The sequence below is a fragment of the Miniopterus schreibersii genome, assembly GCF_964146895.1.
Source record: "Miniopterus schreibersii genome assembly, chromosome: 9".
Taxonomy (NCBI): domain Eukaryota; kingdom Metazoa; phylum Chordata; class Mammalia; order Chiroptera; family Miniopteridae; genus Miniopterus; species Miniopterus schreibersii.
The window spans coordinates 82,875,362-82,899,627 of NC_138118.1; the positions used below are offsets into that span (position 1 = coordinate 82,875,362).

Here is a 24,266-nt window from a genome sequence, read left to right on the forward strand (position 1 = left end):
CTGTGTTACTAACACGCTGACCTCGTGCCTGCTCCCTGACTGGAAGATCGCTGTCCCCTCGGCGCACGGAGCTGACGGATGTTCGGATGGCAGACTCTGAACCACAGCCCAGCTGTTCCCACGCTGCCCGGCGCCGGGTCCCAGCCGTTGGCGGCGCTGTGGGGAGGGGAGGCCACTGTCTGTCCTTCAGGGACACCCACCTTCTCCTCCCCGAGCCGTGTCCGTGAGCCTCGGCGGGGAGCCTCGCTGAGTGATGACGGAGGCCCGCAGTGGCCGCTGGAGGGTCAGGAAACCGGGGGCGATGGTGCTCCGCAGCCCGGGGGGCAGGCGGCACCCCTTCACCCGGCTGCAGGTGGGGGCTGAGGTTCAGAGTGCTGCGGCCGATCGCCTGGGCGGGCCCGCCCTCGGGCCCCAACCCCTGCTCCGCTGGGTCCCGGATGTTCCCCGCACCGTGAGCAGCTCCCAGGGGGTGCTGGTTGACTGCAGGGTGCTGGGCCCACCCCACAGTTTCCAATCCGGGGTCAGGCCCGGGCCAAGTCCCAGTGATGCTGACACTGCCGGTCACTGCTCAGCCCTCGGCTAGGCTCTCGCCTGCCGGACAGGTCAGGGCCGCGGTGTCCCCGTCTGAGCGCAAGACCCCTCCCAGCCTGTCCTACGATCCCGGTGACTTCCAGCCCAGGGGCACAGTCAGTGATACTGTGATAACTGTGTATGCGGCCAGCTGGGTGCTGGAAATATCGGGGGGACCACTCTGTAAAGTACGCGGTTATCTAACCGCTGTGCTGTACGCCCGAAACTAGTACAGTCATAGTCAGTGTCAGCTGCGGTTGGAAAATAAAATAATCAGGAACAACCCCCCCAAGTAATAAAATAGTGATTAGAAAAATAAAATCCTGACGAAGAAAGGAAACTATTGAAGGACTTAGAGCTCAAGAATAAATATATATATATATATATTTTAAAAGCGGAAGATAAAATAGGCCCCTGGAGAATGTCACTAGGAGGGAAGCATCCGGCCGGGGCAGGGGGAGGAGCGTCGGGAGAGGGGGCCCTGCTGGGATTTCAGGGCCCGGCTGGGGCCTGGAGGGGAAGAGCTGATGGTCTGACTCTCCTACAAAAACTAAAAGCTTAGGAGCAGAGGATTCCTTGGTTGAGATTTTTACCGCGAAGCGTTGATCTCTCACGCTGAAAACTCTGTTCTTTCCCCCCCCAGAAACCTTCAGAAAGTCCTCGTTTGGCAGCGACGAGACAGATAAAGAAAGGAAGAAATTCCTCGGGTTTTTCAAAGTCCATAGAAGGAGCGACAGCAAGGTAATGGGTTAAACGCACGCGGGGTCCCCCGTGCGGAGCCAGCTTCCCCAGGGTCTGTGCCCGGGCTCTCCTGGGAGGTTTCGGCATATTGAGGAGCCGGATCCCTTTGGGTCAAAGAAAGGGGCTTATCCACCTGGCCTGCGATGACTGACTCCCTCATCCGCAGCGAACCCCGAAGCATTGTTCTCGGGGTTCACAGCAGACCGTAGCCCTGAGCCCGTGCCCACTGCCGCGTGCACGGTGCCCGGGCCGGGGCGCAGGAGGGCTGCTGGGACGGGGGAGTGGGGGGGTCCCTCACAGCTGAGCTGAGACGGAACAGCCCGGGTCCCCGCAGATGACCCAGAGCGTCAGGAGCTGCCCCCAAAGCCACAGGAAAACCTGGAAACGCTTCTGTTTAAGTAGCATAAGAGCCTAAGGCGCGGGGGGCCCGAGAGTCGGACTCGGCTCTGACCCCCGGCAGCAAAGGGTGACCCACTGGGCGAATGCCACGGACGACGGCCTGTGGCCGCGGGGCTGCTTTCCTGTGGCCTCCCCTCCCTCCTGTCTCGGGCCAGCTGGAAGCGGCTTCCCTCCCTCACGCCCCTTCCCCTTGGATCTCTGCCTCCTTCGCTTGTATTTTCTCTCTCAACACCCTTTCTTCAGTCGTTTCCTTATTAGATTATCGCCGCTGTGGGGGTTCTCTCCTTCATTCCTCGCTTCTCTCCACTTTTTTATTTAAAAAAAAAAAGTTTTTATTGATTCCAGAGAGGGAGAGAGAGAAACATCAATGATGGGAGTCGTTGATCGGCCGCCTCCCGCACGCCCCCTGCTGGGGATCGAGGGGCCTGCACCCCGGGCCTGTGCCCCGACCGGGAATCGAACCTCGATCTCCTGGATCCCAGGCCGATGCTCAACCCCTGAGCCACGCCGCTGGGCCCTCCCCTGCAGTTTCATTGTTTGAGATGCTGCGCCCGATGCAGTCTCGTTTAACGTTTATGGAAAGCTGGGAGAGAGGTTGGTCAATCCACCGGACGGGTGACGGGACCAGGCTGCTGAGCCCTGAGCGAACCGTGGTGCGAGTGAGCCCGGAGCCCCCCGCCTGTCCGTCCAGAGCCCCCCCCACAGTGCACGTTCCCGGACGGGCCGGGTCTCAGATCTTCTTTATCTGTAATACGAGGGTTTACAGTAAACAACTTAGGAAATGATTTCTAAGATCCTGCGATGCCCGATAGTCTGCAGATGTCTCAGAGAACAGAGCACAGAGCACATCAGGCAGTTTAAGCTAAAGCGAGACTTTAGTGTTAATCTCCTTAAAAAAACCCCACAAATACACGTGTGTGTGTGAGAATCTCAGTCCAGAATATACCTAAAGGGACACTGTTCTGGCCGAAGTAGATGGGAGCAAAAATCCCTTCTTTTAAAACTTTGGAGTTTTAATGTTTTTAAACCATGACGATTTTGTGTCTTTTTGACATTATTTATTCTCCTGACCCAACAGTTCTCAAAAGTACTCACGAGGCACCGTAAGACCTTTGGATTCTTGGGTCACGACCCAGAGATGCTCACCTGGGAGGCGAGGTGGGCGCAGAGCTGTTTCTTCCCGTTAAGCCGGGCGGTTCGGTGGCTTGTGGCCAACACGCCACCCTGAGGAGCCTTCTCTCAGACGGTGACGTGTGACGTCATCGTTTCCCTCTGATCAGTGAGGAAGCGAGACCCCCGGTCGGCTCTGCCTGTGCTCACCCAGCCGCGCTCGGTGCGGCGCTAAACTCAGGTTACAACTTAGAAACCCTGCAAGCCCAGCTAGCTGGCGGGGTCTCTGGGTGAACGCCATCAGCCTGGGCACACGCCCGCCCTCATGTTACCCGCTTTCTAAGCTGAAGGGGTGCTGCTGGGAAAGAGCGGCAGTCACCCCCCTGAGCGTGGGTTTCAACGCGGTGGCTTCCAGACCAGCCGGCGAGGCCAGCGCTCGGGCCAGAAGCCGGGAGCCGTGGCTGGGGTCACACTGCTCAGCGCAGGTGCTGTGCCTGGACATGTGGCCACGCGGACGTTGAGCCCGAGTGTTTGCCGAGGATGATGATGTTGTTTGTACCCACTGGCACCCCGAGGTGACCTGGGCTGTGCTTCTGTTGCAGGTGGAGCAGCGCAGGCTGTCGGGGGCCGACAGCGACGAAGACGCCTCCAAGTCTGCGCGGGGCAGGAGCTCGAACGTGAGTCCGGCACCGGGGGCGCTGCTCATGCCCTAGGCAGGGCTGTGGGGTGTCTGCACAGCTTTCCAGACACTGAAATGATAGATACTTCAATTGTGTTGGGGGTTTGGGGGGTTTTGTTTGTTGTTTTCTGAGTCTAGGTAGAAGCACAAAGCTGCATTCGGCTTGTTTATTTTTATTTTTATTTTATTTTTTTAATATGCTTTTATTGATTTAAGGGAGAGGGAGAGAGAAATAGAATCATCAATGATGAGAGCCATTGATCGGCCGCCTCCTGCGCGCCCCCTACTAGGGATGGAGCCCACAACCGGGGCCTGTGCCCTGACCTGGAATTGAACTGTGATCTCCTGGATCCTAGGTTGACGCTCAACCACTGAGCCACGCCGGCTGGGCAACTGCTTCAATTTTTTATTTTATTTTATTTTATTTTTTTAAATATATCTTTATTGATTTCAGAGAGAGGAAGGGAGAGGGGGAGAGAGATGGAAACATCAATGATGAGAGAGTCATTGATCGCCTGCAACCTGCAACCCGGGCATGTGCCCTGACCAGGAATCGAACCCCGATCGCCTGGATCCTAGGTCGACGCTCAACCTCTGAGCCACGCCCGGCTGGGCAACTGCCTCAATTTTTTAAAAAATTAAAATTCACCTGGGACCATTTTTCCACCTGCCCTGTGAAGACCGTTACAGAAATCCTGTTATCACAGGCTTTGGGTGTCCTGGAGAGAGCAGGCACTCACCGCCCTGACCGGGTTTCCATGTTCAGATCACTGTGCAGGTCCCGTCCAGGCCGACCCTGCCCACCCCTGGCCTGGCCCCAGGGAGGCTGCCAGAGAACTGGGGTCCTGCCCTCAGGAGTCCTGACCTGTATGGGGACGTCCACCAGTAAAGGGACACTTTGGGGGAAAACTAAGCTGCAAAGCGGATTCCGTAATTTTAGCCCCATGCCTGTCAGAGGTGCCGTGTTTCTGTCCAGCTTGCGGGTTAAGAATCTGCCCCAGGAGGAGATTAACCAAAGAACTTACTGCGCATACGCAGAGCCCGTGGACACAGCAGCGTGGGGAGGCCTGGGTGGGGCGGGCGTTGGGTGGAGGGAAGAAAAAGGGAGAGAATGGGAGACGTTCGTAATACAGTCAGCAGCAAGAAAATTAAACTGAAAAAACAACCCTGCCCCAAGTGGACCCTAAAGAAGCAGACAGTGTGCGGAGCCAGCTCTGCCACTAGGTGGCAGCACCCCCCAGGCGCAGCGCCCCCCGCGGCCAAACCCACCTTCCTGGCCTGGGAACCCCGACCTCACTGGGGTTTTTCAGATTGTCCACAGATCAAGAACAGAGAAATACGTCCCGAGGGCCAAGCCAATGGGTGCGACGCAGAACTAATTTTTATCAGGAATCCGTGTTGACGAGAGGCTTTTCAACCTCTGAAAGTGTCTTACATTCAAGTTTCTAAGACAGATAGCAGCCGGGAAGTTCTGGAAGGAGGTGCCCGTGGGCGCGTGGCTCCCGGCGGCCTCCGGCTGGCACGGCCGGGCGTCTTCCCGTTACCACCCGGCCGCGTGCGGTTGGCTCCGGCGCCGGTGGCCTCCTGACTTCTGTGAAGGCCGTGCCTCTGCCAGGGCCGGGGAGAGCAGGGGTCGGTCCTGTCTGCAGGGGACCGGCTGGCGCCAGCACCTTGGGGGTGCGTCCCTCCGCCCATTCCTGGGTGCTGCTTTCTCCCGTGTCCGGGACCCTGCGAGGGCCCCTTGTCCCCAGCGCCCTTCGTCATTCGGGGCGGGGGGCTCCCGGGAAAGACACCTCAGAGGTTTTAGGGAATCAAAACCCAACCGTGGACAGGAAGCCGAGCCTCCCATGTGATCTAGAGAAACCCCCCCGAGGCTCTTCGCCTACCTGTCTGCCTGCTCAGGGTGTGTGTTTTTTTAAATTTATCTTTATTGTTGAAAGTATTACAGTGCCCCCGTCCCCCACATTGGCCCCCCACCTGTCCCAGGCCTCCACACGGCTGTCTGCGCCCGCGGGTTACGCCTGGGTGCGGCTAAGCTCAGGTTGACCTCTCCCCGCCCGCCCCCGCCCCCTCCCCTCGGGGACCCTCCGTCTGCTCCGTGCTCCCGTGTCCCTGACCTGTTTTGTTCATGAGTTTCTTCTGTTCGTTAGATTCCACGTGTGAGTGAGGTCAGGTGGTTCTGGTCTTTCTCTGATCAAAGTTTTTGTGCCACAGGCTCTGGAGTTTGATCCTGGGAGGTGGTGGGGAGGGGTGTGTTTTGTTTGGTTATATTTTTATTGATTTCAGAGAGGGGGAGAGAGAGAAACATCAATGATGAGAGTCATGGATCGGCTGCCTCCTGCAGGCCCCCGACTGGGGATCGAGCCCACAACCCAGGCCTGTGCCCTGACCGGGAATCGAACCCCGATCGCCTGGATCCTAGGTCGACGCTCAACCGCTGAGCCACGCCGGCTGGGCTGCTGGGGAGGTTTTGCCTTTAAAGCTCCAGAGAGGTTTTGGGTTTTTTCCCGAAGCACTTGGTTCCTAGGATGAGCCCGTCACTCGGAAGCTGGCTGACGGGGCCCAGTGCCCGTGTTTAGCTCTGAGAGAGGAAAGGCTCAGCTTCATCCCTGCGGCCGAGCGCGTGGTGACTGGGGGGGTGGAAGGGAGACAGCGTCCCCTTCAAAATGCCGAGTCTCCTTATGTTCCCTTAGAGCACAAGCGTCTTTCGGGACCTTTCCCGGCTTGTCCACAGAGGCTCCCAAGGAGCCCGGGGGCAGCTGGCGCTGTAGGGACCAAGGAGGACTCGCGGGTGACGCCTGGAGACAGACTCGGGTGCACTGGGAGCTGAGGGCAGTGCCTGCGTCTGAGGACGGGGCTCCGGGCGGGGGGCCGGTTCCGCGGGACCCAGGCCGGGAGCTGTCCTCGGGTGGCAGGGCGCGGGGAGAGGCAGGCCTGGCACGGGGGCCACCAGCCGAGGGACGCCCCGCCACACGGGGTGCCCGTGATCATTGCCCGTGGTGCGCGTGTGCGTGTGCGTGTGGATGCATGTGCACGGGTGTCAAGAGCCCTTTTTAACGTCTCGAGACTGGAGACGTGTGTATCTAGAAGCAGACCACAAATTACTTAGTTTCTAGTGGGTGACCCTCCACCTGGGGTGACAAGGACCAGAGGAGCTCCCTTTCCGTCTCGTGGTCACAACGATGCCACCTGCGCGTGGCTGGGGGCGTTCGCCGCCCCTGAGGACAGGCCGTGGGTCTGTCATTACACCTCGAGTCGCTCTCTCCAAGGATGGCCTTTGATAAGAGCTCACGCGGGCGACGCTTCCTGCCCGTGGCCCCTGGGAGCCGGGGTGTCCCTCTGGGGCCGGAGCAGGTCCGCTTTCAGGAGGGACGCAGGCAGTGGGTGCCGACGCCGGAGGGAGCTGGGAGGTTTGGACAGTAACCTCTTGGCTTAACAATCGTATTTGTATAATAAACGCCGATGTCAGCATTTTGGTCGAACTAGGAGAGAAGGTGCGTAGTGGACGTCTGGATGTTTTTCTTTCCGCATCGTGTTTTTCTGTCCTGCGTCGCCTGCAGGATTTTCTAGGTTTAGAGGGAAAAACGCTAGCCGCCCGTGACCGCAGATGAGAGCGAGGCCCCGGCTCCCGGGCCGAGCCCTGGTGCAGAGAAGGCGGGCGCGTCACGCTCACGGATTGTCCGCCGTGTCTCCCCGCAGGGCTCCCTGACCACGCCGAACTCCCCGTCGGTGAATTCCCGGTCCCTCGCCTTGGGCGCATCCCTCTCGCTGAGCAACATCTCCGGGGTGTCAGTCAAGTCGGACCTGAAGAAGCGCCGAGCCCCTCCCCCCCCATCCGTGCCCGGGGCGGGGCCGCCGGCGCAGGACAGGGCGGCGGAGAAGGTAAGGGGGCGCCCTGGGCCCCTGCTCTTCCCTTTGATGAGTACATCAAGGCTTCTTAAACTGTCCTGTAACTTCAAGGGGCTTCTGACCTTGTTGTTGTGCATTTTTCACATGATGTGTTGGATTGGGGCGCACAGCTCAGTGGTCGGACAGTCCGGTGCTTTACATGGTGTCCCCTCCGTATTTCCAGTTCCCACCGGCCCTTACTTCCCGAGACTCCTGCGTAACTGCCGCCTTGTGCGTCTCAGTCCCCTCACCCCTTTCACCCGGCCCCCCGCCCGCTCCCCGCTGGCAGCCGTCACTCTGTCTCTGTGTCTATCAGTCTTTCCATTTTGTTTGTTCACTTATATTGTTTTTTCAGATTCCACAGGTAAGTGAACTCATAGAGTATTTGTCTTTCTCTGACTTATTTCATTGAGCTTAATACCCTCTGGGTCCATCCTGCCGTCCCAAAGGGTAAGCTTTCCTTCTTCAGGGCTGCGTAGTATTCCCCGGTGTGACTGTCCCACAGCTTTTCATCCATCACCTACCGATGGGCACCTGGGCTGTTTCCAGGTCTTAGCTGTTGTAAACTGCGCTGCTGTGAACATCGGGGTGCATATGTTCTTTCTGATTAGCGTTTGGGGTTCCTTAGGACATATTCCTCCTAGGAGTGGGATCACTGAGTCAGATGGCAGCTCCATTTTTAATTTTCTGAGGACCCTCCCCTGTTTTCCACAGTGGCTGCCCCCGTCTGCATCCCACCAGCAGGGACCAGGGTCCCCTTTCCCTGCACCCTCGCCAGCACATGTCGTTTGTTGATTTGTTGATGGTGCCACTCTGACGGGTGTGAGGTGACACCTCAGTGTGGGTTTAATCTGCGTCTCTGATGATTAGCGATGCTGAGCATTCTCTCACGTCTCCCGTCATCTGTGTCTCCTCTTTGGAGAAGCGTCCCTCCGGGCCCCCTGCCTGCGTCTTAATCGGGGCGCCTGTCTCCCTGGTGTCGAGCTGTGTGAGCTCCTCGTGCGTGTTGGGTATTCACCCCCGCAGGTGTGTCGCTGGTGAAAGTGTCTCCCACTCGCTGGGGTGTCTCCTCCTTTTGTGATGTTCCCTTTGCTGGGCAAACGCCTTGTTGTGGGACGTGGCCCACTTGCGTGTTTTCTTTCCCTTCCCGAGGAGACGTGTCAGGAGAAAACATTTCTCCTTAAGTGAACCAGCGAGTTCTCTGGATGGTCCCCGTGGGTGGTCATCCCGCAGGTCTGTGGTCTCAGCAACGGGAGTGTTCAGGGTGAATGTTTAAGCTTCACCTGGCGGCCAGGGCGAGATGCTCGCCGCGGGCAGAACAGGTGCGCGAACCACGTTCATGCGCAAACCACAGGACGCGGGCCCTCCTCAGCACGGAAACGCGCCTCCACCCAGAGCCGGTGCGCGGCCTCCTCCGACCCAGATGCCGACCCAGATGCCCACCCAGCTGCCAATCCAGATGCCAACCCAGCTGCCAACCCAGATGCCAACCCAGATGCCCACCCAGCTGCCGGCCCAGATGCCCACCCAGAGCAGGCCCGGCCGGCTCAGTGGGGAAGGGACCGTGAGCCGAGGCCCCGGATTCTGAATGAAAAGTAAATAGGACCCTCCGCCCGCAGCAGGAACAGGGCTCCCTCCCGGGCACCAGAAGCTTTTTGCTGAAATCTCTTATGTGGCACCGAACGAGCGGAGAAATTGGCTCACGGAGACCGTCTCCCTTTGTGAGCATATGAGCGGCATCCGGATTCGATGTGAGCGTTTGCTAGGAACGTGTCTGTTTTGTTTGTTTTCTTCTTAAATAAAAGCTATTTTGTTATTTACTAATTTCTGGGAAAGGAGCCCAAAACGTGCCGTTGTGACTGTCGGGGAGCACGTCAGCCCCGTTGGGGGACTTCCTTCCCGGGAAGCTGAGACGCGGGTTCGCAAAGCCTCGCTTCTGTGCCGTCTCCAGCGCCAGCGTCCCGGGCGAGGCGGGAAGGTGGTTCCCGGGCGTGACTGGTTTGTAAGAAAGCGAGGATGCTCGGGTTTTCGTGTTTTCCTCCCCAAATTTTTGGGGTTCTATAACTTTTTAACTAGGTTTTTATTGATCTTGAGAGAGGAAGGGAGAGGGGGAGAGAGAGAAACATCGATGAGAGAAAACTCTAAACATCTCGGAGGAAGAGCGGACCCGCGCGCCACGCGGACGCGCCGGGGGGCAGACCTTAGCGCGGCAGGTTCGGCGAGCTCAGCAGCGTCCTGCTCGGCGGGCAGGGAGCTGCGGCCGAGGCACCTGGCGGAGTCGGGTCCACCAGGCCCCCCCGCACCTCACCTTAGAGCAGGGAAGCCAACGGGGGCCGGTGAGAGGGGCGGCCCTGCGGGGCAGCTACTCCACGGGCCGCCCGGCCGTCCCGCTGGCCGGCGCCGAAGGCACGGAGACTCGGCGAGCCCGAAGCCCGGCCCAACGGCTGCTCTGAGGAAACGCGGGCCCGGCCCTTCCTGCGGCCGCACCTTCCAGGGCCGCTCAGATGTGGCACCTGCTCGTTTTTGAGACGCCTCCTGCACTTTCCGGCTCTGGTTTCCGAAAACCTGCTGATCGGCCCAACCGTGTGCGCTCAGGACGTCCGAAGCCTTCACAGAAGCAAAGGGTGAATCAGGCGGCGAGCCCTGTGCGTTCGTTTGGACCAAGCCGGACCCGCCTGGGAGTCTGCATTTTTAAAAAACTCCCGGTGCGGCCCTGGCCGGTGCGGCCCAGTGGTGGGAGCGTCAGCCCCGCACCGAGGGGCCGATTCCCGGTCCAGGGTACACACCTGGGCTGCGGGGTCACTCCCTTCCCGGGTCAGGCGGGTGCGGAGGCAGCCGGCCGCGGTCCCCCCCCCCCGCTCCCCCCTGCCCCTCGAGGGGCTCTGCCGGCCGTCAGTGCAACGAAGGCAGAGCAAAAGCACGGACTGGCACAGATTCCTTGTGCGATCAGCAGCCAGGAATAGGTTTCGTGTCCCTCGGAAAAGCAAATACGAAAGTCACTGCCGTGCAGAACAAAGGCTGGAGGAAGTGCAGGCGCGGAGGGGCTCGGCCCTGGGACTGGGGACCGCCCCTCGCTCCCCGGCCCGGGACCAGGAGGACGGCATTGTGCGCTGGGAAGTGGACTTCCGTGCGGCCGTGGGAACCGCGGGGCCCACGCGGAGCCTGTGGGAGCCTCAGATGACCGGCGGTCCCGGGCTGAGCGTGCGGGGAAGGAAATGCGAGCATTTCCCGTGTTTCCCGTCCACCCTTTGTTGGGAGCCGTCCCCCCAGCCCTTCCAGCCAGAGCGGCCGCGCTGGTGGAGGATCAGCCTCCGGTGTATTTTTAGCCGTCCGCCGGGCCCCTGGCATTTCGTGGGGCCCTCTGATAACAGCGAGAGGCAGGGCAGTCCCGCCCCGTCCTGCGGGCCTCAGCCACTCGGACAGGAAACGCGGGCTGAGGGTCACAGTCAGGCTGTTTAAACACCACTGTTTGAATTCGGGGCTCACGGCCCGGCCCTGGCTGCCGTCAGGTTTGTCGCTTCGGTTCTGCCTGTCAGTCGCGTCAGCCGCGAGCTGCTCCTTGTCAGGGGACCCGACGGACGCGCGGTTCCGTTTTTCCCTTTCGCTTTGCTTCTTTGCATCCAGGGATTTTCATGATTCTTTCCAATCACTGTGACCATCAGCACTTGGAAAAGTGAGTTTAAGAACGGCAGTCAGTGCTTTATTTTTTAAAAATATTTATTGTCTTTTTAAAATTTGTTATTATTGATGTCAGAGAGGAAGGGAGAGGGAGAGAGAAACATCACTGATGGGAGAGTCATTGATCGAGCCCACAACCCGGGCATGTGCCCTGACCGGGAATCGAACCCCGATCGCCTGGATCCCAGGTCCATGCTCACCCGCTGAGCCACGCCCGGCCGGGCCAAATATGATTTTTTAATGCAGCTTTATAGACAATCGCGACGGTGGTTCATCGACGTGCTTGCTTTCCATTAGGTGGCTCTGACGCTGGAGAGTAATAAAGCCCAGGGAAGTCGTCAGTGCCTGTGGGGCTCACATTTCATCGCCTTCAGACGTGCCCAGTACGGGAGATGCCCGCCTGGCGCCCTCGCAGGCTCTGCGGCGTCGAGGGGAACAAGATGTAACAAATGCAGTTTCACCAGGGGCCAGGGGGTGCAAACAAGAGCTGAGTTCCTCCGGCCTCTCGTCAGCGTCACGATGAAAAGATGTTGAACGGAGTGTCATGCGAGGACCTGCCGTATTGGTTTGCTCTTGACGGCGGGAAAAGAACAGCCCTTCATGAATGTTTGCGGAAAGGGCACGAGACCCGTGGCGCGCACTGGGGACCGAGGGGAAATCGGGCTTGAGGGCCCCGAGCTCAGGTCTCTGTTAGAAACCCCAGGCACGTGGCTCGGCTCTGGGTTAGGGCACGCGTGCTAAGCGAGGCCCGGACGGTGCTTGAGCAGCGAGTCTTGTCTTTTCCCATCACTTTCCGTGCAGCGGGCTTGTCTTTCTTTCTGGAAAGACCACGGATGGTGGTGACGGGGACGGTTTTCCCTGCGGCTCGCCCGCCCCACCCGCCAGGAGCTTTCCTTCAGAGGATGGACTGTAGTCACCTGTAGTGACCAGAAAAGTGGCGGCAAACCCTCTGAGACCACGGTCGGCTTGCGAGACCAAGACCACGGAGGGAACCCTAAGCTTCAGACCCCTGAGTTGTATATTTCCCCGGTGCCGGGGTGGGTGGTGCGTTCTTCATGGTGGGATTAGGGAGCCCCGAAAGGTGCAGAGTGTCCCCAAAGTCTTCCTGTAAGAAAGAGTCCTGCCCGGCCGGTGTGGCTCAGTGGTTGAGTGTCGCCCCGTGAACCAGGAGGTGACGGTTTGATTCCCGGTTGGGACAGACGCCCGTTTGAGGGCTGGATCCCCAGCAGGGGACGTGCAGGAGGCAGCCAATCAATGACTCTCATCATTGACGTTTCTCTCTTGCTCCCTCTCCCCCCCCAAAAAATCTATAAAAACATATTTAAGAAGAAAATATGTCGGATCAAATGGGCTAGTCCATCTTTCTCCTTGGAAACCCCACTGAAGTGAGTAAAAGTGTTGGCCGACTGGGTCACAGAGAAGAGGGGGCGTCCCAGCGGGCACCAGCAGACACTCGGAATAGGCTGTGTTTGTGCCAAATCCCTAGCAAAGCGTCGGTGTCTCGAAGAGCTAAACCCTAGTCTGCAGTGGAAGCCGACGTCTCACATGGAAAAATCAGAAAATAAGCTTGTTATTTATGAAAATAGAGTAAATTTTATTTTTTTATTTTATTATTATTTTTTAATCTTTTTAAATATATCTTTATTGATTTCAGAGAGAGGAAAGGAGAGGGAGAGCTAGAAACATCCATGATGAGAGAGTCATTGATCGAGCCCGCAACCCGGGCATGTGCCCTGACCGGGAATCGAACCCCGATCGCCTGGATCCCAGGTCGATGCTCAGCCGCTGAGCCACGCCCGGCCGGGCTAGAGTAAATTTTAAAAGCAGAAAGTTTGAAGTGGTTGGGGCTGGGTGGGGGCGGTGGACACGAGCCTGCCGCTTGGGTAGACTCCAAGCTTAGTGGACTGTTTGGCTTTTTCTTGTGTCCGTGTTTATTATAAAAATATATTCTAGGGTTTTAAAGCTGCAAGAGGTGGCTGTATCTTGTTATAGAAAGAAGAAAACATATGATTTTAAAAAGGAAACCTGAGACAGGAAAGTCTTAGCCAGCTATTAGTCGGTGAACTGGGTGTTAATAAAGGGATTGTTTTCTCCCTTTTAACTTTTAAAATTTTGGGAATGGGTGTGTGTTACTTCGCTCTCCATCCGTGTGGCGTGGGCCCGACCGTGGCCGCTCCCGGCGCGGCTTCCAGGAGGAATCGTCCGTTTCCCTTTGCACTTGACCCAGGGCCGAGGAGCCCCTCGCGCATCTTCCTGCTGAAGTTACCACATTTCCCGCTCCGTCTGGGGTCCCTATAAAATACGGGGCACAGCTCCGGCCCCGAGCTCAGAGGGGCCTTGGGGTGTCTGTGAGCTCCCTGGTCACCTCGGGGCCACCCGTGGGAGACACAGCAGCCCCGTGCTGCCCACCCAGGGACCCAGACACGGCCCCGACGGCCCCTCAGAGCACCGTGTCCCGCAGGCTGGCTGCCCCGCGCGGGGGCCCCGGGCACCCTCCCCGGACAGAGTCCCCCTCACAGTGACTGTCCTTTGTGCTCCACAGCTGTCTCTGGGGTCACAGATGGACTTGCAGAAGAAGAAGAGACGGGCGCCGGCGCCCCCGCCGCCCAGCCCGCTGGTGCCCCCGCGCACCGAGGACCGCGAGGAGAACCGGAAGAGCACGATGGGTGAGTGGGCGCCCCGTGCGCTGTGCACGCCCCGCGCCCGCCTCCGAGCCCCGCTAACCCGCGCCACTAACACGGGGCACGAATGCTGACGAGAGCAAGTCTGCAATAAAGGACCTGGCCGGGCGTCTGCGGCACCATGCGGGCGTGGCGAAGGCGGGTCGTCGGGGAGGCGTGGGCCGCGGAGGGCGCTGGCAGGGTGACCGCGGACAGCGGGGACGCTGGGTGTGTGACCTTGTCTCCGACGAAGGAGGGTGTGTCCTCGGGGATGTGCGTGTGTGGTGCTTAGAAATCAGATTTCGGTTGACGAGTTCGGGCCTTTTTTTACCGCCTCGCTCGAAGCCTCTCCACTTACTCACCTTTTCCGTAATGAAGCAAAGACCCTGCTACTTGAGGGAAAGGAGAGTCCGGAGGGAAGCGGTAGAGTCTGAGCATCTGTGAGTGGAGGCCTGTGAGGTCATTCGTCCCGCCCTCATGTGACAGGGACAGGAGAGAAGGGACAGAGTCTCCAGATCCACCAGCCGGGCGGTTAATTTTATTCTAAAGCCGTTCAGCGGCTGTGAGTTCGCTGCTGCAGAACAGAAGTGGGTCTTGGAGAGGAGGGGTGCCTGGGACGACCCCCCGGGACTGCAGGTGCATCGGAGCCCGTTACGGAAGCTGTCAGGTGGCCGCTCGAAGCCGTTTCGTCCACTTTTCACCCTCACAATTTGCCTTTGAGCACAGGGACCGGGCTCCCAGGACAAGTGGCCATTGTCCGTGTGAGAAGCGGTAGTAAGAGACCCTTGGCCGCTTGTCAGCGTTTCTCCCCCGAGTGAATATCCCACTGTTAGCGTCCGAGCATCTCACGCCTGGGAACCGATTCCCCTGAGGAGCGGTAGCCTGTATCTCATGTCCGTTCATCCGCTTTCCCAAAGGGAACCACTGTCAGAGTCAGAGAAAAACATGCTCAGTGGCTCGTTAAAGTAAACCCATCCTTCCCCCGAGGCTGCCCCCCACCCGCTGCCTTTTCGCGAAGGGACAACACCCTCAGATGTAGAGCTCCCTGCAGAAATTCTAAGAAGCGTCCGCTTTAAGCGGCAGCGTGGATGTGGCTGACTCACGCCAGTCCCCAGGCCACACAGCCCACGTCAGCACAAGGCAGGAGGACCCCCCCCAATTCCAACTTGGAGGGCCGAGGCCTCGTGTCCGACGGGCTCAGAGAGCCAGGCCTGGGCGTGGGACACGAAGGGGCGGGCCCATTTCAAAATGGAAAATTGTAGGGAAGTTCCCTCGCTAAGGAGCACGTTCCAGAGAGGACGCGTGGAGGGTGCTAATTCCCTACAGACCTCTCTCTGGTCCATGCACTTTTCCTTGTGAGGACCGAAGAGGTCAGAAGCTGCTTCCTATTGAAAATCACTTTGAATATTTTGGAGGTCAGGGGATGGAAGAGAAGGTCTCGGTAGACATTTCGAGGCAGACTTCATCCCAGGTCCCCATGAATTACAAGTACACTAATAACACCACGAAAAGAACTTATAACCAAAGTCCAGAGACTTTAGGCTAAAAGATAAATGTAATAAAAGTAGCCTCTGTCCACACACACAAATATATATATACTAGCTGGCTAGGTTAGGGTCATGGTGGGCAGGGTGTGGTTGGATTTGGTCCTGGGTATGGTTGGATTTGGTGCTGGTGTGGTTGGATTTGGTGCTGAGTGTGGTTGGATTTCGTGCTGGGTGTGGTTGGATTTGGTGCTGGGTGTGGTTGGATTTGGTGCTGGGTGTGGTTGGATTTGGTGCTGGGTGTGGTTGGATTTGGTGCTGGGTGTGGTTGCCTTTGGTGCTGGTGTGGTTGGATTTGGTGCTGGGTGTGGTTGCCTTTGGTGCTGGTGTGGTTGGATTTGGTGCTGGGTGTGGTTGGATTTGGTGCTGGGTGTGGTTGGATTTGGTGCTGAGTGTGGTTGGATTTGGTGCTGGTGTGGTTGGATTTGGTGCTGGGTGTGGTTGGATTTGGTGCTGGGTGTGGTTGGATTTGGTGCTGGGTGTGGTTGGATTTGGTGCTGAGTGTGGTTGGATTTGGTGCTGGGTGTGGTTGCATTTGGTGCTGGGTGTGGTTGGATTTGGTGCTGGGTGTGGTTGGATTTGGTGCTGGGTGTGGTTGCATTTGGTGCTGGGTGTGGTTGGATTTGGTGCTGGTGTGGTTGGATTTGGTGCTGGGTGTGGTTGGATTTGGTGCTGGGTGTGGTTGCCTTTGGTGCTGGTGTGGTTGGATTTGGTGCTGGGTGTGGTTGCCTTTGGTGCTGGTGTGGTTGGATTTGGTGCTGGGTGTGGTTGGATTTGGTGCTGGGTGTGGTTGGATTTGGTGCTGAGTGTGGTTGGATTTGGTGCTGGTGTGATTGGATTTGGTGCTGGGTGTGGTTGGATTTGGTGCTGGGTGTGGTTGGATTTGGTGCTGGGTGTGGTTGGATTTGGTGCTGGGTGTGGTTGCATTTGGTGCTGGGTGTGGTTGCATTTGGTGCTGGGTGTGGTTGCATTTGGTGCTGGGTGTGGTTGCATTTGGTGCTGGGTGTGGTTGCATTTGGTGCTGGTGTGGTTGGATTTGGTGCTGGGTGTGGTTGGATTTGGTGCTGGGTGTGGTTGCCTTTGGTGCTGGGTGTGTTTGGATTTGGTTCTGGGTGTGGTTGGATTTGGTTCTGGGTGTGGTTGGATTTGGTTCTGGGTGTGGTTGCATTTGGTGCTGGGTGTGGTTGGATTTGGTGCTGGGTGTGGTTGGATTTGGTGCTGGGTGTGGTTGGATTTGGTGCTGGGTGTGGTTGGATTTGGTGCTGGGTGTGGTTGCATTTGGTGCTGGGTGTGGTTGCATTTGGTGCTGGGTGTGGTTGGATTTGGTTCTGGGTGTGGTTGGATTTGGTTCTGGGTGTGGTTGGATTTGGTGCTGGGTGTGGTTGGATTTGGTGCTGGTGTGGTTGGATTTGGTGCTGGTGTGGTTGGATCTGGTGCTGGGTGTGGTTGGATCTGGTGCTGGTGTGGTTGGATCTGGTGCTGGGTGTGGTTGGATCTGGTGCTGGGTGTGGTTGGATCTGGTGCTGGGTGTGGTTGCATCTGGTGCTGGGTGTGGTTGCATCTGGTGCTGGGTGTGGTTGCATTTGGTGCTGGGTGTGGTTGCATTTGGTGCTGGTGTGGTTGGATTTGGTGCTGGTGTGGTTGCCTTTGGTGCTGGGTGTGGTTGCCTTTGGTGCTGGGTGTGGTTGCCTTTGGTGCTGGGTGTGTTTGGATTTGGTGCTGGGTGTGGTTGGATTTGGTGCTAAGTGTGGTTGGATTTGGTGCTGGTGTGGTTGGATTTGGTGCTGGTGTGGTTGCCTTTGGCGAGGGGATGACAGCACTGTGCCCACTGTGGGAGGGCAGGGGGCCTCTGGCCTTCACTTCTGAATAACCCTTGTTGATTCCACGTAGGTGTTGGACGGCAGGTGCCACAAAAGCCTCCCAGAGGCACCGCTCGGGGGCCTCCCCAGTTAGTGCTGCCCCCGCCCCCGCCCTACCCTCCTCCTGACGCAGACTCGGCCGAGCCTCTCGGCTTTCCCGGGGAAGGCGCTGCTTCCGAGGCCTGCGACCTGAGACCCACACGTATGTGCCCTTGTTTTCTCGACCATATGTGTTGACCGCTCGTTCTCTGGTCCCTGGTGTCGGACTGTTTCCAGACTTTCCACTCTTGCCTTGGGGTGTTCGGGCCTCTCCTCTCCAGCTCTCCTTCCGAATGCTCAAAGCAATGCGTCCGTGTACCAGCGAGTGCCAGGCAGGTGCCAGGAAAAATGATTTAACCCGTTAATCATTCAGATTGTGGTTAGACTCCAGCCCAAATGGTACCGAGTGGGTGGAGAAGTCGGCTAGAAGCTAATGCTCCTCGCATTAGAACTGACCTCACAATGTCTGCAGATAGCGGCCAGCGCAGCCCAGCTGGTGAGCTCACCCGGGCAATGGTGGGTGCTGGGGGCTGCGAGCGGTGCCCGGACGGCAGCGAGTCAGAACCTGGGCCACGTGGCCAGTGAGCCGGCATCCGTCCCGTCACTCTGCCGAAAGGGGAGGCGACTGAGGCACCAGAATTTGAGTCTCGCTGGAGTTGAGTCCAGCTGCAGCAGAGCAAAAGGCTCGCTTTGTGTCTGTCCTGTCCCAGCCTGTGTGAGGTCAGGCGCTCCTTGTTCCTGTCATTTCTTTTGGACAACGATACGCCCTGCGTGTAGCATCCCCGCCTGGACAGTTTTACTGCAGGCCCGGCCTCCGCCTGCATTTATCACTCCCTACTCTGCAGACCAGACGAGCTGAGGAAACGCTCCTGACGCCCACTTGGCGCCCAGGGGCTACAGGGTCTGGCTGCTTGATCACCTGGTACCTCAGGATGACCCAGTAGGGTTGGCACTGCTCTGCGTCTGACCTACGAGCCTTTCGAACCCGTGTCTCATGTAGACGTCCTTCCCATTGTCGGAAGCGTAACTCTCTTGCCAGGGGGGCATGCAGTGGACAGAATGCAGAGCCGGCTGGGCAGGGTGGCAAGGTGTGTGCGCCGAAGGTCGGGGACCCGCTGTCCGCTGTCACCTGGTGCAGAGCGAGACTCCCGGTGCCGATGGGTGATGTCACCCTCCCCCCGGGAGCCGAGGCCAGGCCTGCGGGCGGGTGTGAGTTGGTGAATGCACCCTGCATGTGTGGGGGAAGAATGATCGGCTGCGGAGCCTCTCCGAGCCATAGCTCAGCGGTCACCATGAACGGTCATCATGAGTGGCCTTTGGCAACGGGTTCGAGCGTAATTACAGTATCGGTGGAATGGTGGCTCCCTGCTCCGTGTTCTGTAGTCGTTTTGTTTCTTATTAATAAGCTTTCACATTAACCTCAGGTGTGTGCATGTCTAAACCAATGTAATTGCACACGGATTTTCTCTCTCTCACAACTTTCTAACCAGCTTGCTTCCTGCTGGGCTTGGATTCCGCTTGGACCTTTGCTGTGAGATCACGATGATGGGGCCTGTCCCACTAAGTGCATTGAATTGTTTTCAGGATTTGTAGCACCGTCATGTTAGGCTACTAACCAGTCATCGATTACTTATTCCGAGAAGACCCTGGGGATTTGAAACCAAAGCACACAGAGCTCAAATTCCAGACGCTCATTTGTTTTATGTTTTTAAATCAAACTGTCCCACGACTGTCATTTTAAGTCTTACGCATTTTCCTTCGCCAGCCTCGAGCAAATGAGTGTCCCTTGGATATACGTTTCTAGGGTAATCGACAGATGATTTTAAAGGGAACATGGTCATTGTCCCCTGTCCCGAATGACACGTCGAGTTAAGGCAGCCTCGGCGGCAGCCACCGTGAGCTTTCTAGCCGATTGGTTTTCAGTGTGTGAGCAGGTATCTCATCGGAAAGAACATTAAAGAAATTCTAAAATAAGGGAACAAAAGGAGTGGATTAAACTACCCATTTTCAATCAGAAGGTGGTAATTTGAGTTGGCTCAACGTCAAATTAATTATAATAATAACAATAATTCACACACTAGGCAGCGTGACCCGGCAGAGCCCGGGGTTTCCCGGCCCGCGGGCCAGGTGCGCCCTGAAGGTTCTGCTGGGTGAGCAGCCGTGAGCTCGCCTGTGCTGAGAGCAGGGAGCGGAGAAGGTAACACAGGGACGTGCTGATGCCCCTTAAAGTGGGACCAGTCGGCTTCAAGGTCACCTAACGTCTTACTCTAGGATCTGAACCAAAATCAAACACCGTCCCTCTTGCAAAGCGGAGGAGCCGAGCCTGAAGCTGCGCACAGTGTAATTCTGGGAGTCGAGCCCCCCTGAAACCCTGCTGGTGTGTGGCCATCAGTGCGAGCCCAGGAAAGTGCTCTGGCCCCCGGTCTTGTGTTTATTTGCCGCTTTCCGCCCCCTGCTCCCTGCGAGAGAGCCAGTGACACAGCTGCCCGGCTGCCCTGGGAAACAGGAAGGGGGTGGGGACCAGCCGGCCCTGCTCATAAAATGGATAAAATGGAAGGAAACCGGCGACTGTGGGAGCAGAGGCTGCCCCTGCTCAGAAGGAGATTCGAGAAAATGGAACTAAGCTTTTAAATTCACCCCGTGTGAACTGAAGATTGAGTGCTGCTTAGATGCAAAGCAGTGAGAACCGTGACGGGGCTATGCTGTAGCTTTAGAAATAGAGGCCGATGGGCTCATTCCCTTCTGTTCATTAGTTTCTAGCCCTTTATTTACACTTACCGTGTCCTTGACTTGAGAGAGTGAAGGACTTAAGTGACAATCAGTGGAGCCAGGGTCCATGGGACCAGGAGAGATAGTTGAAATTTTGAGAATTTTACCAGCTTATCATATTTAGCAAAAACACAACCATTATTAAAAAGTAAATTATGTGAGCTTACAATGAAATAAGTAATATTTAAAACAAAGGTGACAAGCATTGGAAACTCATCATGTCCTAATTACTTTACCACCTCTTACTAGTTCTGAGTTCTTGAGGGTTTTTTACGGGTATTGGATCAATACAGTTTGACAGTGTAGACAGTGACAATCCCACACAGCAGTCTGCTGTGCGCACCTGTGCCTAACCCCGCATCCAGCGACTGACCTTGGTAGCTGGAAATCGATGGGCGTATTTACACCATGGAAATTGGCAAAGGTTACAATCAGCTGGCCACTGTCTCTGCCAGCAGGATGTTAAGGTTTTGTCTCCACTCCAAATAATTTTGTCTGGCAGCCCAAAAGCGACAGTGAGTGTGGCGAGGCTCGTGGCAGTTCTCCCAGGGGACAGACTCGTGTCTGCTGGATCGCTGGGCCCTTTAACCATGAGGTGATGCGAGGGACCATAGGGATAGGATCTGGCTGGAACTCTGTGTGCTGTGAAATCCCCAGGGCCTGCCTGGAAGCTGCATGAGGAGGGCGGCGGTGATGTTGCTGGTCTGTGTTCACACTTTGCCATTTATTCCCCACAGTTTACTGCTGTGCATCATTCCCTAGTCACACCAAGCGCTTCTGACGATGGCCCTCGGGGAGCTCCACGCCTCTGACCTGCTGTCCTCCGCGGTCCCGCCCCCGACTCTCCTGTCCCTCCTGGAACAGGGCTCACCTGTGCCTGTGCCTGTATCTGTACCTGTACACCAAGTTCATTCTCTTTACAATTTACATATAAATCATCAGCAACTGAGATCTGTTTGACCAGGGTTCCCATTTCCTTGCAGGCGGCAAAGACTTTCATATGCAAACTCCAGGCTGATCATATCGCCCTGTCTGAAGTTTCCCTCTCGTTGACACACGGACATGTTTCTGTAGGAACCTTGCATTATTTAATAATTCACTGTTCACTCATCTATTTCTTATTCGATGTTCGGTTGCAGAATTTCTCCCCTCTTTCCTTTACCCTGGATCGTGCCCGTAAGTTGGCCAGTGTAGTCCGTTTGGATGAACCGCTCTGTCTGCCTGGTAGAGCTATGCGCCTCCACCCGGGAACTATAAGGATCTGTAGGGACTCACAGCTCCTGATTCGTATCTGCGTTCGGGGACACGCAGGGCCCAGCGTGTTGTGAGCGTGCTTCGGGTTTTCCTGTAACTGTGCTCTCCACCATTTACATAGTTTACAAAAAGAGAGGGGGAGGAGGGGAGTCTCCCGCCCTCCGTTCACAAAGGGACTCGGTCCGTCACCCGTTTATCCACCTAACACTGAGGACCAGCTTGAGGCCGGGCCTTGCGCCAGCGTCGGGCTGTTAGAGCGAACAGCACTGGCCTCACCTGGATTTTACTCACCTGGGCTCCCCGTGGGAAGGGAAGAAGCGCCGGCTCCGTTTGACAAATGCTAGTCTGGAGGTTGTACAGGGGTAATGCGGTCCCAGGGTGGGGCAGCCACGTCCCCAGGGGTGTGTCCTGCTCTTCCTAGATCCCTCGCCCATCCTTCAAAAACCCGTCCACTTACCCAGAACACGTCACCTCAGCCGTCCCGAGGCACGTGAAGGGTGGGAGCCAGCTCAGCGGAGCCGAAGCAGCTCACAGGAGGGGGGCTGGACCACGGCAGCCCCACCTTCTGGGGCGTGGAATCAGCCAACAACGTGGATTTGGGACAGGACCTTCCTCCTCCTCGCCACTCTCAATCGTGTGTGCACCCGTGTGCAGTCTGTTCCTGTGTATTCACACGTGTGCAGTCTGTGTGAATCCCCCTGTGTTCACATGTGTGCACCCATGTGCACGTGTGTAGTCTGCAGGAGTTTCTGTGTGCCCACCCATGTGCACACATGTGCATGTGTGCAGTCTGTGTGTTCACACATGTGCACCCACATGCACGTGCGCAGTCTGAGTGAGTTCCCATGTGTTCACATGTGTGCACCCATGTGCATGTGTGCGGTATGTGTAAATGTGTGTTTCCATGTGTGTGCTCCTATGTGCGCAGGTCTGTGTGCATGTGTGTTCCTGTGTGTGCTCACGGGTGTATGAGCCTGTGTGTGCACACGTGTGTATGAGCGTGTGTGTAACTACTTCATCACTCGTACCCACCAAACACGTGGGGCAGGAGGACAACTCAGACGCGTGTGCTCCCGATTAGCCGCCGTGGTGACATCACGAGCGCACTTCCAAGCCTGAGGACGAGGTCCCAGCCCTCACTGCGGAGGCTCAGCAGCTCCGGGTCCCAGTTCCCGGGCTCGATCCGGTGGCAGCACTGTCTTCCCCGGATGCTGCGAGGTTAAGCTCGTGGTCACGTCCCGCCGTTTGCTCCGCCTTTACGTGCTGTGTCACCCTCCGTTTTCTTCTTCCTAAGAAAACGATAAATTTCTGTAGCTCGGGTGACGCTGTGTGAAGTCAGAGGTCATATCCACCCATATCCTTCAGCCAAGAAACAAAGGAAAGAGAGAGAGAAACCCGGCAAGCGAGGAGGGCTCGGGGGACCCCTGAGACTGGGTACGTTGCTTCCACGGTGACGGACCCGCGGGCTGGCTGGGGGGAGAGTGAGGGGACCGCCGTAGCCAGAGTAGATCTCAGGCTTGGAAGGCACTCGGGCCATAGAGGAAACGGCCTGGTCTGTTTTGCATGAGTGAGGAAGGTAAGGACTCCCCAAAGCAGCCCAAACCCTAAGCCGGGAGGTGAAAATGGACGGCAGGTGTGCATCTGTCCCGCAGACGTGTCCCCTTTGACCCGTCGAGCTGCCAGTGGTAAGAAAGGTTTTCCTTGAAATTCTCCCCCCCCCCATGTGAGGGACACGGCCAGACCCCAGGGCAGCCCCGCCTGCCCCCCTTGAGCCTCCCCCTCGGCCTGGGTAACAGCAGCTGAAGGGCCAGGGGATGGAGCTTCGCGGGTCCCGGTGGCGTTTCCTGCTCAGCTCGCCCACCAGGGGGCGCCCCGACCATCCCATCCCGGGGCTGCCCGTCCGAGACCCGAAGGTGCGCAGCTGCTGAGGGCAGGGCAGGCTGGGTGCCGCGGTCAGAGGGCGAGCCCCTCTCCTGAATCTCCCTGCACAGAGGGGCAGCCAGGCCAGGCAGGACCGGGCGGCCCTGCGCAGAGGGGACCACGGAGCAGGTGCCCTTCCTCCAGCCGCCTTATCTCCTGGGCACCAGACGCAGATAAGATGGGGACATGTTGATCGCCGGTCGCGATCTCATGTCTCGGTTTCCAACCCCAGGGCCAAGAAAAGGGCCACACGCTTGGCCTGACGTTGGTGTGGCTGCTCTTCAGGGCAGATCTGTGGTCTTTGAGCTGCACTTGGGGCTCAGAACCCAGAATCGACTGCAGGAGAGGGAAGGAGGGAGGGAGGGAGGGAACGAGGGAGAGGGGGAGCAAGGGAGGGAGGGAACGAGGGAACAAGGGAGGGAGGGAGGGAGCAGGAAAACAAAATACAAAAATTCCTGCTTCAGAGCTCAGGCTGCAGACCCCCAAACCCCAGGCCATCACACTTGCTCTGAGGTCTTCTAGTTTGGGGAGATACCCAGCTCGGTGACCGTGGCGCCTGCCCGCAGGCTGACAGCAGGTCAGAACAGCAGCAGCCTCCTCAGAGCCACTGGGAGGGTGGCTCCATCCTCAGACCCCCCAGCTCCTCAGTTCTTCCATCTCACGCGGGAGAAAGCAGTGTCCGGCCAGCTGAGGGCAGAGGAAGTCCACACACTGCAGGGCCGAGCACCGGGTTTCTTACGTATTGAAGAAGTTTCACATCTGTCCTAAAAGCTTCCAAATAAATAAAGACTAGAAGGAAAAGCAACCGAACGTAAACTCGTAACAGGGATGAGCGAGTCTCTTCCCAGTTGTGTTTTCCTGAGTTTTTATACTAGAGACAGAAAAGAAAAAACAAAACTCTTTCTTTTAAAACTCAATAGAATCCCCACAGCCTGGCTGGTGTGGCTCAGCGGTTGAGCATCAATCCAGGAACCCAGAGATTGTGGTTCAAATCCCGTCAGGGCACAGGCCCGGGTTGCTTGCGGGCTCGATCCCCAGTCGGGGGCGTGCAGGAGGCAGCTGATCAATGACTCTCATCATTGATGTTTCTCTCTGTCCCTCCCCCTTCCTCTCTCTGAAATGAATGGAAACATTTTTTTAAATTTAAAAAAAAAAG

The 24,266-nt window shown here is 57.2% G+C and overlaps 1 protein-coding gene across 8 annotated transcripts in view; it reads left to right on the forward strand.

Moving 5' to 3' along the window:
• The window catches only part of COBL (cordon-bleu WH2 repeat protein), an 85,222-nt gene that overhangs the window by 42,803 nt on the left and 18,153 nt on the right, over nucleotides 1–24,266 (forward strand). For 3 of the 8 annotated variants that reach the window (XM_081146628.1, XM_081146629.1, XM_081146630.1), the window contains 6 exons: nucleotides 1,214–1,311; nucleotides 3,423–3,497; nucleotides 7,199–7,381; nucleotides 13,608–13,731; nucleotides 17,160–17,330; nucleotides 20,674–22,551. In XM_081146628.1, the coding sequence (XP_081002754.1) occupies nucleotides 1,214–1,311; nucleotides 3,423–3,497; nucleotides 7,199–7,381; nucleotides 13,608–13,731; nucleotides 17,160–17,330; nucleotides 20,674–20,717 (695 nt within the window). In that variant the 3' untranslated portion in view covers nucleotides 20,718–22,551. Of the gene's footprint in view, nucleotides 1–1,213; nucleotides 1,312–3,422; nucleotides 3,498–7,198; nucleotides 7,382–13,607; nucleotides 13,732–17,159; nucleotides 17,331–20,673; nucleotides 22,552–24,266 lie in introns of those variants that run through there. The other 5 variants (XM_081146631.1, XM_081146632.1, XM_081146633.1 and 2 more) reach the window with 2 other exon arrangements.